The following is a 16,072-nucleotide window of genomic DNA, read 5'->3' as shown; positions in this document are numbered from 1 at the left end:
ACAGGCAACAGGGAAGTTAACTATACATATCTATCAAAGATCCACTGAGTCTCTATTCCACATCTCCTTTCCAGTCTCAGTCCCTCGGTTTTCTTGTATTGCTGGTCATGATCCAGAAGCGCAGCGTACTCTGTTAGTGCTTGTGGATAGGAAGGGATGAAGCAAAATATTTGCAGGTACTTCTATTCTCATAATAATTTCATTATACCTGCGGAAATATATCTTGTAAATCAATACTTACTGGGTCACCTCCAGAAGCAAATGAGATGGACTGCATGTGATGGTTGGCAATAATCTGAAAAGCATGACAAACTAGTTAAACATGCTCACGTGCCACACATTTAGAAAACAGCAGAGCATATATCTTCATAGAGCAAGCAATTAAGCTCATGACAACCCAATCCATTAATACATGCACAAATCATTTGTGAAGGAAGCAGATAAAAATAGGATATTTTTGAGACTACCCATTCCTGTTTAGTAACGTCTAGATCCCTGAGTAATCTTCCTTAAAGAGTTTCCAGAATGAATTCAACCACCAACTTCTAACCTGGTCAGTATGAAGCTAAACGAGACTTTGAAAGGGGAATAACGGGATACACTGGAGGAATTTACGAAGTCTTGAGAAATTAATTCGTCTTAATTTATTTAAATGCATGGCGTATACATTGGTAGCATTTTTATGAACAGGCCCCACTGATACTCTGACCATACTCTCTCTCAGCACCAGCACCAAACTGTTACCTGGTAGAGATTCCACCAGCCAAGTCAACCATCAACTTTTCACGGTTTCAAACGCTACCTCATCTCTGGAGACAAACTGTTCTTTATTATAAAATCAAGTGCAATACATAATGCAGGTGGGAACACGATGAAACGTGGTGGCAGAGCAAGAACAGAATGAATGGCATTTCCCATTAGCAAAGGTCTAGTAATGAAAGACCCAGGAATAATTTCAAGACAGCCCCCTGCACGCTCGCGTGTGCGGTGACAGGGCACATCAGTGCATTCAGACAGAGATCTGCCCAGCTGGCTTTTAGTCCTGTTACAAACAGGAACAGGTTAAAAGCCAGCCCCGAGAGCTTCACCTGGTGTAGGGAAGCCCTTTGCTGCTGTTCCTGAAAGGAAGGGAAAACTGGTGCCGTAGATCCTTCCTAGCATGGGGGCCCAAGGGACAGGAGACCTCTGTGCCCTGGAAGCCCCAAGAGCTGCCTGACACTCAGCACGGCGTCAGCTCCTCAGAGCCAGTCAGCCAAAACTACCTCCCTGGTGTTCTCCTGCTCCAGCTCGGAGCAAAACCCACTGCCAGCCCCCAGCGAGATCGTGCCAGGAGCTGAAGCCAACAGCTGATGGAGGAATTAGGTGGGCAGCACGAAGCTCCTCATCACATCTGCCAAGAAGGGAGCGCACCCCACTGCCAGGGCAGATCCAGAAGCTCGGGAACACACCTCGACGGAGCCCAGAGACTTTGCATAGTATAACTGATTATGCACATACATTACCCAGCTGTAAAATAGCTTTGAATGACACCAGAGCCAAGCTCTGACTCATTATTTGTATCAATTATTTTTTTTCCCTAGGACTTGTCAGAAACTCCAGTCAGGACTAGTGTCTTGTTTATCAGGCACTGTACAGGCAGAGACACAGAGAAACAGTTTGCCAAGTGCTTAAGAATCCCTCCCCATGGAGGACAGCATCATAAACAAAAAGGGCATGTGCTGCATGTCCCAGTTCCTCCAAAGTGCTCTCATTTTTAAATTCGGAGGCGTCATATAATTCAGCTTCACCAAGGCATGCACAAGAAGACTAAAAGGTGCTGCTTTCCCTTTGAAGCGCCCAGCCCTTCCTTCAGAAGCCACGAAATGAGGAGAATACAGTAGCGTGGAGAAAAGGACACTGATTTATATGTATCCTACCTGCTGCGTGTCAACATTAATCAAAGTCAGGCTGCTCGTTGAAATGGTCAGCTTTATATTCACGCCAGAAAACTGAAGGTTACTTTTGCCAAGTACAGAAGACAGAAACTTCACTGGAGGCTTTGAATAAAGAAACAAAAGCAAGAGGCTGTCAGCCGAGTCTGTCAGGGGCAGAAATGTATCAAAGTCAAGTAGATTTTACGATATCTTATTGAGAATTTCAATGCAGCAAGGATAATGGCTTGATCAAATGCAAATAGAACTTCTAACAAATATCAGCTTTGTATATAATACTTGTAGGCATGGGTTTTGTGTCAATAATGGGAAAAAAAGTTTTAAAGCAAAATCCCAGTGAGCTAAATGTTATAGCTGGCTCAGTAATTCAGAACGTGTAATTTTCTGCTGAACTCTGCTTCATTTCCTAGGGATGAAGCGTTTCTGAGTAAATCAAGAAATTCTCTCATGTATTCATTTTTCAGGAGCTTGTTCATTCCTCCCGAGCCCCACAGTTACAGAAGGAAATCAGTACCTTCCGCTGGACACGACCCAACAGCAGCCATTGACGTTGCCCCTCACTGCATCCCAGTTATTAAATAAATGATCGACGCATTAAACACCACCATTTTAGTTGTGTTTAATTGTTTTTTTATATAAATAACAATCAGGGTAACCCTCACAGTCAATGAGCTCCCTTTTGCTATCAATGTAGGCCTCCTACATTTTACCAGCCACAAGCTAAAACTTGTAAAGTACTGAGCACTGCGAAGGCTGGTAGGAGCAGGAACTCTGGGCAAAGCATTAATCCGGAAGAAAATAAGGTACAGCACAGCCTCGGCCCCGAGCCCAGCAGGCTAAACACCCTGCTACAAGCGCTCCGTCGTGTTATACCGAGTCCAGGTGGATTAATGTGCACTAACTCCAGCATGGACTGAAGGGAACCACGTATCCAGCTTACCAAAAGCAGATACAGAAAATTAATCGTTCAGCTAAAACAGTATTTACCTTCCGCTTCTTTATAGCTCCATTTGTACCCGATACAGCTTCACACAGACGGCTTATTGCTTCCCTGCAAATAGAAAAATACAGCACAAACTCTTGGATCATTTCACATGCATCATCTGTAACAGGGCCAGCAACCCTGCGATTTATTGTTATCATCCCACTTATAAACGCTTAAATCTTCTGCAAGGTCTTTCACAGTTGTTTTTCTTTCTTCTTTCCTCCCACTGTTGAAAAAAAACCCCAAAACCTATTTCACAAAATACAATGATTCAGCAGCCTGGTTTGGGTTGATTCTTTTTCTTCATAAAACACATCAGTTTCACCTAATGAAACTTTGGGGTTTTTTTTTAAAAAAAAATCGACTAAGCACAAGAACCTCAAACAATCTAATGCATCCAAATCCTTTTTCTCAGTACAGTTGATAGGTCCCTTGCTTGACAGGGAGGGGATCCTCCCTGCCTTAATCCTTCTTATTTCGAGCAGCTGGGTGCCTTGATTGCCCTTCTGGTGTTTGGGGTTTCTCGCTCTTAAAAAAAAAGTCGGGGCGGGGGTGGGGGAGGAGGTATCATCTGCTTCTCCCATTCTTTTTCAAATCTGAGGTCTCAGTTCTTTCCATCTCTGGCAGGTATTTCCCAAACTAGACATCCTTTCCAGCCACCCACTGTTCTCTACAGGCGCCTCTCAGGTAGGGGAGCAGAAGGGGAAGGTATAAAGCACTCACAGTGTTTATTGGTCTATATCACAGACAACTAAATTACACCTTTAATATAACATAGTGGCGCACTGCACCTATTTTCCACACTTGAACAAAGAAAATTCTGATATATGCTCCAGCAGGTGACTGGTTTGGACATATGGTGGAGCACTTGATTTCCCTGATTGGGGTTAGCACAGCCGCTGGGAAAAACCCTTTTGCTGGCAGTGACAGGCTTTCCCGGACTGATACTTACTGAAGTCAAAGGGAAAATGGTGACTTACTGGGCTGGGATGTGCTGGGCTGGGATGTGCTCAGCAAATTTCCTTAACCTTGCCTGGCCATTCTGCTCTGAGACGCAGCCCCCAGCATCCCCGGCTGCCCTGGCTCTCTGCCGTGGGGCTGCTGGGGCGAGTGGAGCTGCCGGGGTGATCTGGGATGCTGGAGTGAGCTGGGATGCTGGTCCCCATCACCCTCACAGGCTTCAGTTCCCATATTGGGTGGTTTTATTTTGAGGCTTTCTCTCCTGGCTGAATTCAGACTTGGGCTTTTGAGGGTTGGGCTTTTGTTTTTTTTCTTAAGGGGAAGGGAATTAGGTTGTTTAATTACTTGTTTATGTTATTGAATTATTATCCAAAGAGCTAATTAGGAAACAAGCCAGTTAGGAAAGTTTGTCTGTTTCAGATCCTGGTGTATATGTGGGAGGAACACACCACTGGGCTTCATTTCCCGAGAAAGTTTTGGTTCAGAAAGGCTAAAAAATACCAGGAGACCACACAACGGTGAGAGGCTCCAGCCAGCTACGTCCCACGAAGCAGAGGTGCCCCGGTGAGGAATGTGGTCCCCCCAGGACCCCGCGCCATGCCCGGGGAGCAGATCAGACCACATGTAAAGCCAGCATGGTGCTGGTGAACCACAGCATCGCTGCTGCCCCCTGCTCAGTGCCCCATAGACGTTGCTACGCTGACGGGCTACGTTCTTAAAGCACTGAAGATCAATGATGCTACATCAAGTATTCCTGCAGGAGAACATCCTGAGAAATTCGACCTGGAGACTCTCAAATGAATGGAGACCTCACCCATGGCAAAATAATAAAATGTGATTAATATGTTGAGTGAGAACAGCAGGGAAGAAGAGGAGCATCACCATGGGCCACATAACATGGGTCAGAAACCCAGCCTTTTAAACATTGCCTTTTTTTAGCCTTTTAAAGCAAAGCACTTCCTCCTGCACAGCTGAAAACATGCTTTTGAAGCAATTTCCTGATATCCTTCTTGTTTAGCTCCTGCTTTATTTGGGTGTTACCAGCAGAAAGGCCAAAACTAAGAAAAAAATAAATGGGAAAGGCATCCTGCAGGATGATCTTGCAGATTCCAATAATCAACTTGGAAAATGAGAGCTCATCTTCTCATTCAATATTAAAGGAAATTAAAATCAGAGCCAAGACATTAAGGCTACCGGGAGCCTTCAAGTCTAGCTCTACCTAGAAAGAAAACCAGATACAGAACAAATTGGAAAAACAGGGAAGTCGTCTATTTTGGTGACAAATGAGTACAGGCAGCCTACATGGAATAAGGACTTGTAGGCAAAGCTGCCAGCAGTGGACCCTGTTCTTGCACGAGCTGGTGTGATCACTGCCCACTTCACCACACTCTGAAGCACTTGTTCTGCAAACGGGAACAAAAAGTAAGCAAATCATTTCTACTTGATAGTTTCTATTACCCCATTTTGGTAGGGGAAATCATCTTCTCGCAGACATTTCTTACTGCGTGTCTCTGGGTGGTTTTCCAGATGATCTAACAAGCCTCCTCTAGTGTTATTTCAAAGACGTAAAAAGCAGCAGTTTGGTAGCACTTTGCTGCTACAACTGGAACACTTCTAACCTTCAGTCATTTCCACGGGGCAGGCAGAAAATAAACTGGTTATGCCCGTGATAAACTGAAATAGGATTTACTGTATCTGTGCTTTCTTCCTGGAAATCTGCCATTAATTCATTCTTACAGCCACTCATTTTCAACCAATTGTTCAGGGAAGTCTTTGCTTTTAGATCTGCCGGATGGCATATACCTGTGCATAGGTCGTGGAGTTAATCAGCTTGTCCCTGGATGAATGTGCAGCCTTATGGGTTCTGGCATTTGCTTGTCCGTTTGATATCTTCCAAATCTCAGGCAGTAGCAGAAAATGTGGCCCTGTTATTCCAGTCATGTTGTTGCGTTTTCTTTCTCTCCTTCTTGTCATTGATCCAAAAGCAAAACACTTTGGGGTTTGGTTTTTCTTTGTTTTAAATCACCCTGAATGAGATAACTCCCCTTGTGTACCCTGCAGCAGCTCTTCTCAACTCTGGGAGCCACGGAATGAAACTGGGAAAGCTGTGAGGAATTTAAATTGTTGCTGTAGTTTAAGGCAAAGAAAATCTTGCTCCTCGATTCCTCAGGCATCTTCTGCCATTTGAAGTGGAATCACTGTCTGGGTCCTGCAGTGCCCACACAATTACATAAACAGGTCATTGTTTCATTGACACAGTTTTCACTTTCCGTAGTGAATGGAAGGGATTTGGGTCAGCTCTTTTCGCCATCCTTAAAAATATTACTCTGAAGCCCTTTGGTCCCCTGGGCTGTCACCAGCTGCAGACCTACCGCAGAGGTCCCGCCCCTGGCCCCAGCAGATGCCCATCCATTGCAGGGGGAGTTTCCCAGGGGTTATTCTGCTGGGCACCAACTCAGTGAGGATCAAGGCTGGCACAGTTCCCTGGGGACACCTCGGTGGGATCCCGGAGATAGCACGGGGAAGGGGAAGCAGGACCATTCCTCTTCGATTGGGACACGCAGGCTCCTGAGCACACAGCTGTGGGCAGCTCCTCACCACCTGGGCTGAGACGCACCGAACTGGGACAGTGACTTTGGGAGCCAGCAGCACCGGGAATGTTTGCTCGCTCACCAGAAAGCCTGGTGCAGCCCCCCATCCCTGCAGGGCACTGCTCCCTCTGCCCGCTGGGTTAGCAGACACCCAGATGGGCTGCAGCCATTTGGCAAGCGCTCAGCAAGCACTGGGGTGGGAGCAGGTGACAAGGACAGGCCCATTTTTGGCATCCATAAGCCCTTAGGTCAGCTCAGCTGTACAGTCGACAGGTTTTCTCTGGGTCTGCACCTCTGGAGTGAAACCCACTGCAGACACTTCTCCAAGAGCATGAAGGAGAACAGCACGCTGGCAGTAACAGTGAGCCGCTTTGTTTATTGTTCTCCCAAATGAGAGTAAAAGACGAGAGATGGGCTGATGTAAGCGAGTAAGCATGCTGTTGAAGATTTGCTTTTAAGCATCTAGGGCTCTGCCTACACTATCTAACAGAAAGGGATTGTGCGTCTCAACAAAGTTGAAATTAATCTTCCAAACAAAGTCAGCCTTCTTCCCCCAGCCCAACCCAGCAGCACGTTTCAGACGCCCTTCGTCCTTCGCTGCCTGACCAATTTCAAGTTAATGCCCCAACCTGGGATACAGAATCCCTTTTCCCATAAATGCCCAAATATAATGACTAATAATCAGCTTGACTTAACGGAGGTGGGAGACGTGCAAGAGGAAAAGAGCTGAAGGGCTGGACAAGGGAAGCGCACGTCAGGGTCCAGCAAAGGCAGGACCTACCACAGCACCGCGGCGACAACCCGAACACGTCAGGTACTGAGAACAGCAGGCACAGCACATGTATGGGTGACCATTCAAAAAAACACAAAGCCCCTCAAGCAGAGGAACCTGTTGCCCTCGTTGCTATTTCTCGGTGTTACTCTTGTCATCTACATGGAATTTGGGATCACAAATTTCTGCAAAATGGGAGGGATGTCCTAAGAGCGCGTGAGTTGGGTCACAGGCAGGCACAGTGGAGAGCTGGAAGAGAAAACTGCTGCAGCCAAATCTCCTCTGCCAACCTCCTCACCACACAGCTGCCGAGGGTGCAGAGCACCTCGGTGCCCAGCCCTTCCCTTGCAACGCTGCAGCCATTCGGCCGTACGGCATCTCTGCACCCCACGGGCATTCATAGCGCTGGAGGAGCCACAGTCTGCCTTCCGCCAGCCTGTGCCTGGGGAGTGGCTCTGAAAATGCAAGTCCAGCAAGAAACTAGAAAATAAATCCTCGACGCTCATCTCTTTTGACTCCTCACGGCACTTTGGCAAACACGAGTTTGTTGATCTTTCCAACATTCATGTGAGGTGGGTAAATGCTATCTTTAATTTTAGAGATCGGGAGACTAAGAATGCAAATACACATATAGCAAGGCAGGAAGGAGACATAATTAGAGACCCTTTCTACATCACTTTAAAACAGAAGATGCCTCTTTGTTTAGTGAAATGCCATCGGAGTAAAAATATTTTTTACCCCCAGTACAAATAACAGAGATGATTAAAATGGGATCATTTCCAATAACTCCTTGGTTGGTGCATTGTGCATGCCGTCTATAAACTTACTCCCTCAGGAGAACAATAAGGGAATAATCAATGTTATCTTTGCTCCAGTCAGCTTGTAATCGATCAAACTTTAAAGTTTGCATGCATGAGCTCAGCACTTCAGCATTCAGTTTGCAAACAGTTTAAGTTTTGAATTTCTCATGCACAAAAGAGCTCGTTAAGGTCAGCAGTGGCATATTTTTTAGGTGATGGAAATCTTTCCATTGTTAAGTTTTCACACAGCTCCAGTTAACAAAACCTTACTATTTGGGCCAAATTTAAGTTGGCAAGCTCTTGTCCCACAGTAATTCATGTTCCTTATTTTCCAGACAAACCATCCAAAGCTCTATTTTGTAAGCGTAGCAGCGTACGTTCTCTGTGTCTTGCAAATGGGAGATAACCTCGCTCTCTGGCCGAGGCTGTTGAAGAATCCAGTGACTCGGTCTGACAGTCCCGAGCAATCAGCCTGGCGCCAAGTGCGCTACGTGGCTCCTTCTGGTGGGTAAACGGCTGGGCTGAGGGAAGTGTATTTGTATCTCAGGCACTTCTTCATATCCACGTGCAGGAACTGGGGGAGTGCGCGCTTATGCTGATTGTAAATGTCAACAACCGCCGATTATGAATATAAAACAAATCGGGCAGCTTTTGAGTGCAGTATATAGGCATTTAAGGACTCAAGTTTTTCAGTTTCTTCCTTTTAGTTGATAAGCCTGGGAGCCAATAGGTAAAAATGTTAACACTTATCTCTTCATGTTCCTTTCCTTTCTCCAGGATTTCTTTGATAGGAACACTTGAGGAAGCAAAAGAGCATCTGTAAATCACCCGCCAGCAGGAAGGAAGAGCTGGGCAGGCGCAGAAAGCCTCAGCCACACTCCTGGCATCCTCAGCATGAACCATGCCAGGAAAATAGCTGAGGGGAGGAGGGAACAGGTCTAAGGCCGGGCCAAAATACTCTGCACCCACCCACCCTTCCAAAAAGCTTGTGGAGGTGCCGGGATGCCGGGCGGCTGCTGGGCTGCCCAGCGGAGCATTAGTCCTGGCTGCTGGACCATGAGCACATCCCAGCAGCACGCAGCGCTGTGAGCTGGAACGACGGTGCTTATTTTGAGAACTCAAACACTCCCGCATTGACAAGAATAAACGTAAAAATAAAACTGGGCTTTTCTGTTCCTGATGGGACATTTCAACAACCCCACAGGTGTGTATATGAATAATCCACACCCAGCGACTGGCAGCAGTCTGCAACAGAAGTTGCAAACTTCTCAAAAGACCACAAAATATTTCACATTTAAACCACATTCAGTTGTATCTGAGAGCAAAATATTTATCTTTTTCTGATTTGCAGCCTGGAGACTTAGGCCTGCAGTGCAGTGGGAAATGGCTGTATTTCAACATGTTTTCCTCGTGACGCCACTTCCAGCTGAGCCTGGCCTTGGTGCAGATGGGGCCAACCAGTGTCATACGGCTGATAAAAATTCATTAGAGGACTTTGCTAAATGGAGGGACCGATGGCACTTTCTGTGCTGGTGGGAAGTGGCGGGGTAGAGAGGCCAGCGAGCAGGCAGGCTCGCCACCTTGGCCACCCGCAGCCGCGGCAGCACCAGCGGATTGAGCCGATGCCCTGGGTGACCCGGCTAGCCGGGAATGTCTGCGCCGTGCTGCGACTGCACGGGGAGGCTCCCCGCGTCCGGAACAAAAACTGGGAGAGAAATTAGGTCTGTGGCTGAAACAATTCATTTTCCAATGCAAATAGCCTATTGTAACGATCAAATAATTCAAATCATCACTTGGGGGAAAAAAAAAACAAAACAAAACATGCAGACTCCTATTCAAAATTGTCCCAGAGCTTGGCACGCACCCCTAGCTTTATGCAGAAATTAGCACTCCGGCTTTTCATTCTTGCGCTGAATTTCCGTTTGATACCACCTACCTGGTGACCTGCGTTCGCGTGCCAAAGTCCAGCGACCTCATTGACTGCAGCACTTCAATACAGCCCATGTACTGGGGGAAAGAGAGAGACAGAGGGAAAGGAGGACTATGTTAATACCTCGCACGCAGGTAAGAGGAGGATCACAGAAGGAAACAAATGTGATTTCAGCCCACTAAGTATATGCAGAGCCACAGCCTAAATGGAAAATAAAATCAGCCATCCTAAAGCTGCTTCCTAAATAGATCTTGTTTTACTGAAAAGTGTAGAGAACAGCAATAAAGATACCAGTGCCTTCAACAACGTAGCACACAAGAAAAAGGTAAAGCATTCTGGGGACACAAAATCCAATCATTCCTTTTTTTCCAATTCTGCTTACTCTCTCTGATTAGCCTGCGGCACTGAGCCAGGAGGAATAGATGAACGTTGGAGCCCTACAGGACCGATGCACACAGAGCCTCCGTGCAGAGGAGCTGAACATCCCTTCAGAGCAGGAGGCATTACTAGGCATGAGGAAAACCACTGGCTCCGTGCTGCTGCGCGTCTGATGACAAATAACCTCTGCAGAAGATGAAGGAGGTAGAGCTGCAATTCCAGCTCATAGCAACAGCTCTTAAGAGCCTGCACTACAAACTGACCTGCTTTAAATTAGAGGCTGACTCCCACACTTCTGTTGTGTGGGGCAGAGCTGGGGGCTTTTTCTATACTCGTTTGGGATTTGCATAGGACTAATTTTCAGAAACATCAAGACTGTGATGGCATGTCAGTCCTTTGATGTTATGTACAAACCTATGGAACATTTTAATCTCAATGAAGTGCGCTAGGCTAACTCTATCCACTAAGCTGACCTCTCCCAAAACATATCTTACTAATCCTTTCAGTGTTTCTGTTGATATCCATCTCTGTGCTGTTGAAGTGCTCCGACATCTCCATTTCACAAGGCTGGTGTAGGTCTGGGTCTCTCGGTTTGCATCCCCTCTTCCACAATGAATTCTCCTGGAGGGAAAAGGGCTTTTGGGAGCATCCTGCAGTGCTCAGGCAGTGACAGCCTGCCTGCGCAGACCTCTCCTGCAGAAAGGCAAAGCCTCTGGGATACAGCAGACAGGCTGGCAATCCCAGGCAGGGACATGTGTGCTCTGTCCTCTCGTTCTGAATGGATGGAGGAAACACTCTCGGTCCAGAGAAAGGTACTGTGGTACTGTATTCACCTCCTCTTCTTCACTTTGCCTGTGAATCGATTTTTCTGGTGGGCCATTCAGAAGGGGCTGGATTTAGGTATCTGATTCAGATCTTTTAGAGATGAGTGCGTGTGTTAAAAGGAGAACGTATGTGTGCAGTCAAGCAGGGATTCCACAACAATTGTATTATCCCTATTTTGGTTTCGTTCCAGATAGCAATGTAACCCTTGGGAGAACTCCAGAATTAGGTCAGAGCCCTGGAAGGACATCAATAAGAATCTGAAGGGTTAGCAGAACTGCTTCCCTAATGAACATTTAATGACTTTGTAAAGGACTCTGAGAGCTATCTTACTTGTTAAAGATATTCCTGCTTAATGGGAACAAAGCAAACGTGGAAAATATGTCTACAGCCTCAGCTTGTAGCACAGTGGAGACCTCTGATCCTAAAGTATAAGGTCAGGCATCCTGTGAGCCGGTTGGCTGTTCCTCCATCCTCGAGAAAAGAAAGATTTAGAGGAGTAGGTGAGTCATATGCTGATAAGTGAGTCCCCATTGCATCCTGAACAGATGCGTGGGAAGCTACTCTAAGCAAAGATGAAAAATCAATATTAGGTTTTTGCATAAGTGACCCTGAATGAAGCTGAACTTATCAATGATTCACAAAAGACCTTTTTTTTTTTTCGCCCCTTTAAAAGCCTGAGTAGGGAAGTGCATTAACATGGCACCTCACTGCATCCCTCATTTATTTTAGCTGCCGTTGGTTATCTAAACCAGCACAGTTAGTAATGGCTGAACCTTCACATCTCAGTAGGAGGGTACAGAGAACCAGCAGAGACCTGGGCTGGGGGACGCTGCGGGACTGGGACTGAGGAAGTCGGGGTCACAGAGCTGGGGAGAAGCCCACAGAGCACATAAAAGGACAATGGGATACCAGAAGCCTATTCAAGAAAACAAAAGACACTCTCTGAGGAAGAAAAAATAATTAACAAATAAACAGGGAAAACATTAACCCCTCCATAGCTGAGTCCAACGAGCAGCACGACCGGTGTACGAGAGAAAGGGGATGGCAGGAGACAAGAGCAATGCCAGTCTCAGAGACTTCTCTGCACCCCGATTCCAGTTCAGGCGGTGCCCCTGCTCCCCAGGCTGTATACCCCAAACACAGCTCCCACAAAAAGCTAGTGGGCTCATCTGGGGATGCAGGGTCGAGGCCAGCTCCCGCCTTCCTGCTGGAGGAAGGATGAAGCTGAAGCATCGGCAGAGCAGCAGCCACGGGTGCCCTCCTGCAGCACCTGGGAGAGGCAGCCGCAGCAGCCTGCAGCCCTTGTCCCGGCATGGCCACCGTTGCCAAGACCCACCTGCCCCACAAGGAGTTCAAGCTATCTGCCAGCTGGATTCGGAACATGGCCATAGTGATGCCGAGGGTTCAAAGGTGGTATCCAAGGAAGGGGGTTCATCTTCTGAAGCCCCGTGAAGGGGAGCATGGTTCGGCTTCACTGAGCTGCTAAGGGGAAGCCAGGGGGAAGCTGGATACAGGCACGAGGGTACTGTAACCAGCCCAGGGCAACAAGGACAGGTATAACTGCAGAATTCAGCTACCTATAGAAAAATAAATTACCAATACTGAAACAAGGCAAGCACTAAAGCCTTGACATCAACAACAAAAGCAGATGCTGAACCCACTGATCTGTTGGGAGAGGGAAAAGGAGAGGGAGAGGGAGACGAGAGGGCTCACTGGCCCCTGCTGGAAAGGGAATGGCTCCTCTAACGGTGATGTGCACGAAACTGTTCCCTGTCTCCCTGCAAAGGGCTGGGGGGAGCATCGGCACTGGGGGAGCTTCATCTCTCGGGTGTTAGAATCCGGAGGGTGCTCTGGGGCTGGCTGCCGTTTCCCCATGCTGCCGGGATGGCAGGGAGGTGGGGGGAGAGGAGGGCAATTACTGAAGATGCACACGTCTTTTCTCATCTGTTTACAAGAGATGATGGAGAATGACTGCAAACAGGATGAGGGACTGTGTGGGAGGAGATGTGAAGGCGCTAGGCAGGGCCTGTGTGAATAAGCTTTTCAGGCACCCTCTAATCCAGACCCACGTCTCATTTCATTCCCTGCCATAACGCAGTTAGTGGCTCCAGCTCCAGCGTGAATGACAGCCAGTGATTCACCCACAGGAATGATATGGGGAGCAGCACACGGAGCTCCTAATTAAACAACACAGCTGCAGCCTTGCAATTTTACCTATTAGTTAACAGGCATTAATTCATGCGTAATGCCAAGAGCAGCTCCCACAGACCCCACGGCCGACTAACAATGAATCCACGGGACAGAATTTGCTCGCAGAGGCAGTCAGGTAACATGCTGCCACAAAACAGCCTCTGTCCAAACATATGTGAGACTAGGTTCAAATTCCCTAAAGACATAACACAGCTGCCTGGGCAGGAACCCGCCACGAGCAGCAGTGCCGGGCGCACACGAGCGCGGTGGGGAGCTGACTCCCATGCAAGCATTCCTTTTCCCAGCACGGCTTTAACAAGGTGCTTTTTGAAGTGAGGGCAAAACCGTTTCTGAGCTTCCCACCACCCTCCTTCCTTGTGGGCAAGGTCTGCCCAGGGGATGACATGGCTCTCTGCCGCACAGGGCAGGCAGCTGCAGAGCAGTGGGAGAGTTTCACTTTGATTTGCTTGAATAATTCCCCTCTAGCTTGCGATGGATCTGGCGGGAAGGGAGACCAGGCAGAAGCAAGCAGCAGCCAGTGGCACATGACAGGACAATGGCCCTGGAGTTATAAGGAGATAGGCCTTTGCCTTTTACACCAAGGAAAAATGACTTTTTCCTGGAACAGCCACAGCACTGCCTTCCCTGTGGCTGGCTGCTGGGCTCGGGGACACGCTCTCACGTGTTGTAACACCTGATTTGAGATTCCCCAGCTTTCGCCCTGGCAGGAAGGTGAAGCACTGGCCTCCCTCCACGGACAACACCGGGAGCCAGCCAGGGATGTGGGGAAGGAGCAACACACAGGTCACTGTAGCTTCGGTGGGGAAGTTTCCTCAGTCCTTCCTTAGACGCTGCCTGTGGTGGCTTTGGGGCTGAAAAGCCACTCGTCCACTGGAAACCAGAGACTGCCGCAGCTACCCTGGCCGTGCCACCACCTTTCTGTCAGCTCCCAGGTTGTACCACGCTGACAACCGGCCACTAGCTCGGCTGCTCTCCTTGCAACACACAGTCGCATTTTACCAGGCTGGGTCAGCGCTACGTAACGCCATTAGCAGCCACGGGTCAGGCTGCTAATGAAGAGCTTTGCACCCTGCAGGACATTTGACCAGCTCATTCCTCAACCTAAACCACGCCAGCTTCCTCCAGCAAACACCAACCACTTCAGAGCCGAAAGTGAAGCCGGCAGAGCCTGCTCTCCATCCCTCCTGAGGGAGGCGGAGAGGTGAAGGCAGCCCACAGCGTCAGCCACGCACCACCGCAGGCGTGGGTACTGCTGGGGAACCACTGAGAGAGCACAAAACCCAGGCAGAACAGGCTGGAAAACAGACTGGACAGCTTCATGGAAGAAAAAAGCCCAAAGACTATTAAGCACACAAAAAAAAACCCACTAGTGGTTCTTCAGTGCTAGCCTAAGCCCCTGCACTACTATTTTCTGGGGATGGCAAGTGCCAGAGGACCTCGCCTCACACACTTCCCCTGCTCTCATCTTCCTCCCTGCTCTCATCTTCCTCCCAGTAGCCGCAGCGGTGTGGACAGACAGAAAGGCTCTTGGTCTGTCCTGCTCCTCCTGCCCACATGGCACAGTCTCTTCCCTGAGGGGCAGCGAGACGTGGCTTTTCCCAAATGGAAACTTTCCTGGCAAAGTCTGACCCTTTCATTCATGAGTTTTCAATTTTTGAATAAATTTTGAGAAAAACACAGGGAAAAGTCCACAAATTTTTATATATATATACACACACACGTGTGTGTATATATACACACATGCATTTTGCTTTTCTTTTTAGTTTTGTGCTGAAAAGCCACTTTCCACAGCACTGTACTCAGGCCACGGCTCCAACAGAATTGGTTCAAACCACCCTGTCCCTGTGTTCCCGGCTGTGACAAAGCAAATGGCCCAAAAACGTGCCCAGTGGAGCAAGCACTTCCCCAGCACCGGAGCCCCCGGCTCACGATTCACAGCTGCGGCTCTGAAGCCGTGACTCACCAGAGCCCATCTCCTTCCTGCGAGAGCCCCGGCTGCGCCTACACGTGTAGTTATTTATTTACGATGGGCGACGCAGGGTGCCAAGGCCGGAGCAGCTCTCCGGGTGCGGTGTCGGGGTGCTGCGCGCCAGGCAAGTGGCTGCAGCTGAAATACCACAATTATTTCCCTGCCCTGAGGACAGGAGAGGTGCTGGCGGCTTCTGGGGACGGGGTGAGGGCTGCCCTGAACCCCACTCCCACACAGAGCCAGGGAGCAGGTTCCCCGGGCTGAGCTGTGGCAGCCTCCATGGACAAAAGCAGGACAGGTCCCAGGTGCAGGGGCCAGGTGCCCATGTGCCTCTCTCAGGATGTGCTTCACATCGTTCTGAACCCCTCCATTAGCAGCAGTCAAGCTCCTTTTACTCTAGGGACTAGCAGCTGATTAAATATATATATATATATGTCCCAACCTGTCCAGGCACCTATTAAAATATTAATATTTGGGCTCTTTGTTATTTGCATGAGCATCTCAGTGGAACAGGGGCTGTCATGGGTCTCGGCTTCCTCAGCACAGCCCAGGTGACAGCCGGCAGTGACACAGGTGCCCTGTCACCCCCAGCCACATGCAGCCGCAGCTGCCTGCCAGGGAGGTGCGATGAGCCCAGCATCGCCTCTTCTCAAACCAGCCCCAGAAAGAAAAATGTCTGCCTCGCTCCAGTCCACAGGGAACAGCTTCTGCCCTAAGGCA

At 48.6% G+C, this 16,072-nt stretch overlaps 1 protein-coding gene across 4 annotated transcripts in view; it reads right to left on the bottom strand.

Moving 5' to 3' along the window:
- Positions 1–16,072, bottom strand: part of SHC4 (SHC adaptor protein 4) — a 40,874-nt gene that overhangs the window by 14,542 nt on the left and 10,260 nt on the right. For all 4 annotated transcript variants that reach the window (XM_054215345.1, XM_054215341.1, XM_054215343.1 and 1 more), the window contains exons 2-5: positions 9,976–10,046; positions 2,919–2,982; positions 1,917–2,036; positions 242–295 (exon numbers count right to left, since the gene is read on the bottom strand). In XM_054215345.1, the coding sequence (XP_054071320.1) occupies positions 242–295; positions 1,917–2,036; positions 2,919–2,982; positions 9,976–10,043 (306 nt within the window). In that variant the 5' untranslated portion in view covers positions 10,044–10,046. The remainder of the gene's footprint in view (positions 1–241; positions 296–1,916; positions 2,037–2,918; positions 2,983–9,975; positions 10,047–16,072) is intronic.

The sequence above is a fragment of the Rissa tridactyla genome, chromosome 9 (genome assembly GCF_028500815.1).
Source record: "Rissa tridactyla isolate bRisTri1 chromosome 9, bRisTri1.patW.cur.20221130, whole genome shotgun sequence".
Classification (NCBI taxonomy): Eukaryota; Metazoa; Chordata; class Aves; order Charadriiformes; family Laridae; genus Rissa; species Rissa tridactyla.
Note: the sequence above shows the minus strand (reverse complement) of the source record. Positions and strands in the feature narration are given on the sequence as shown.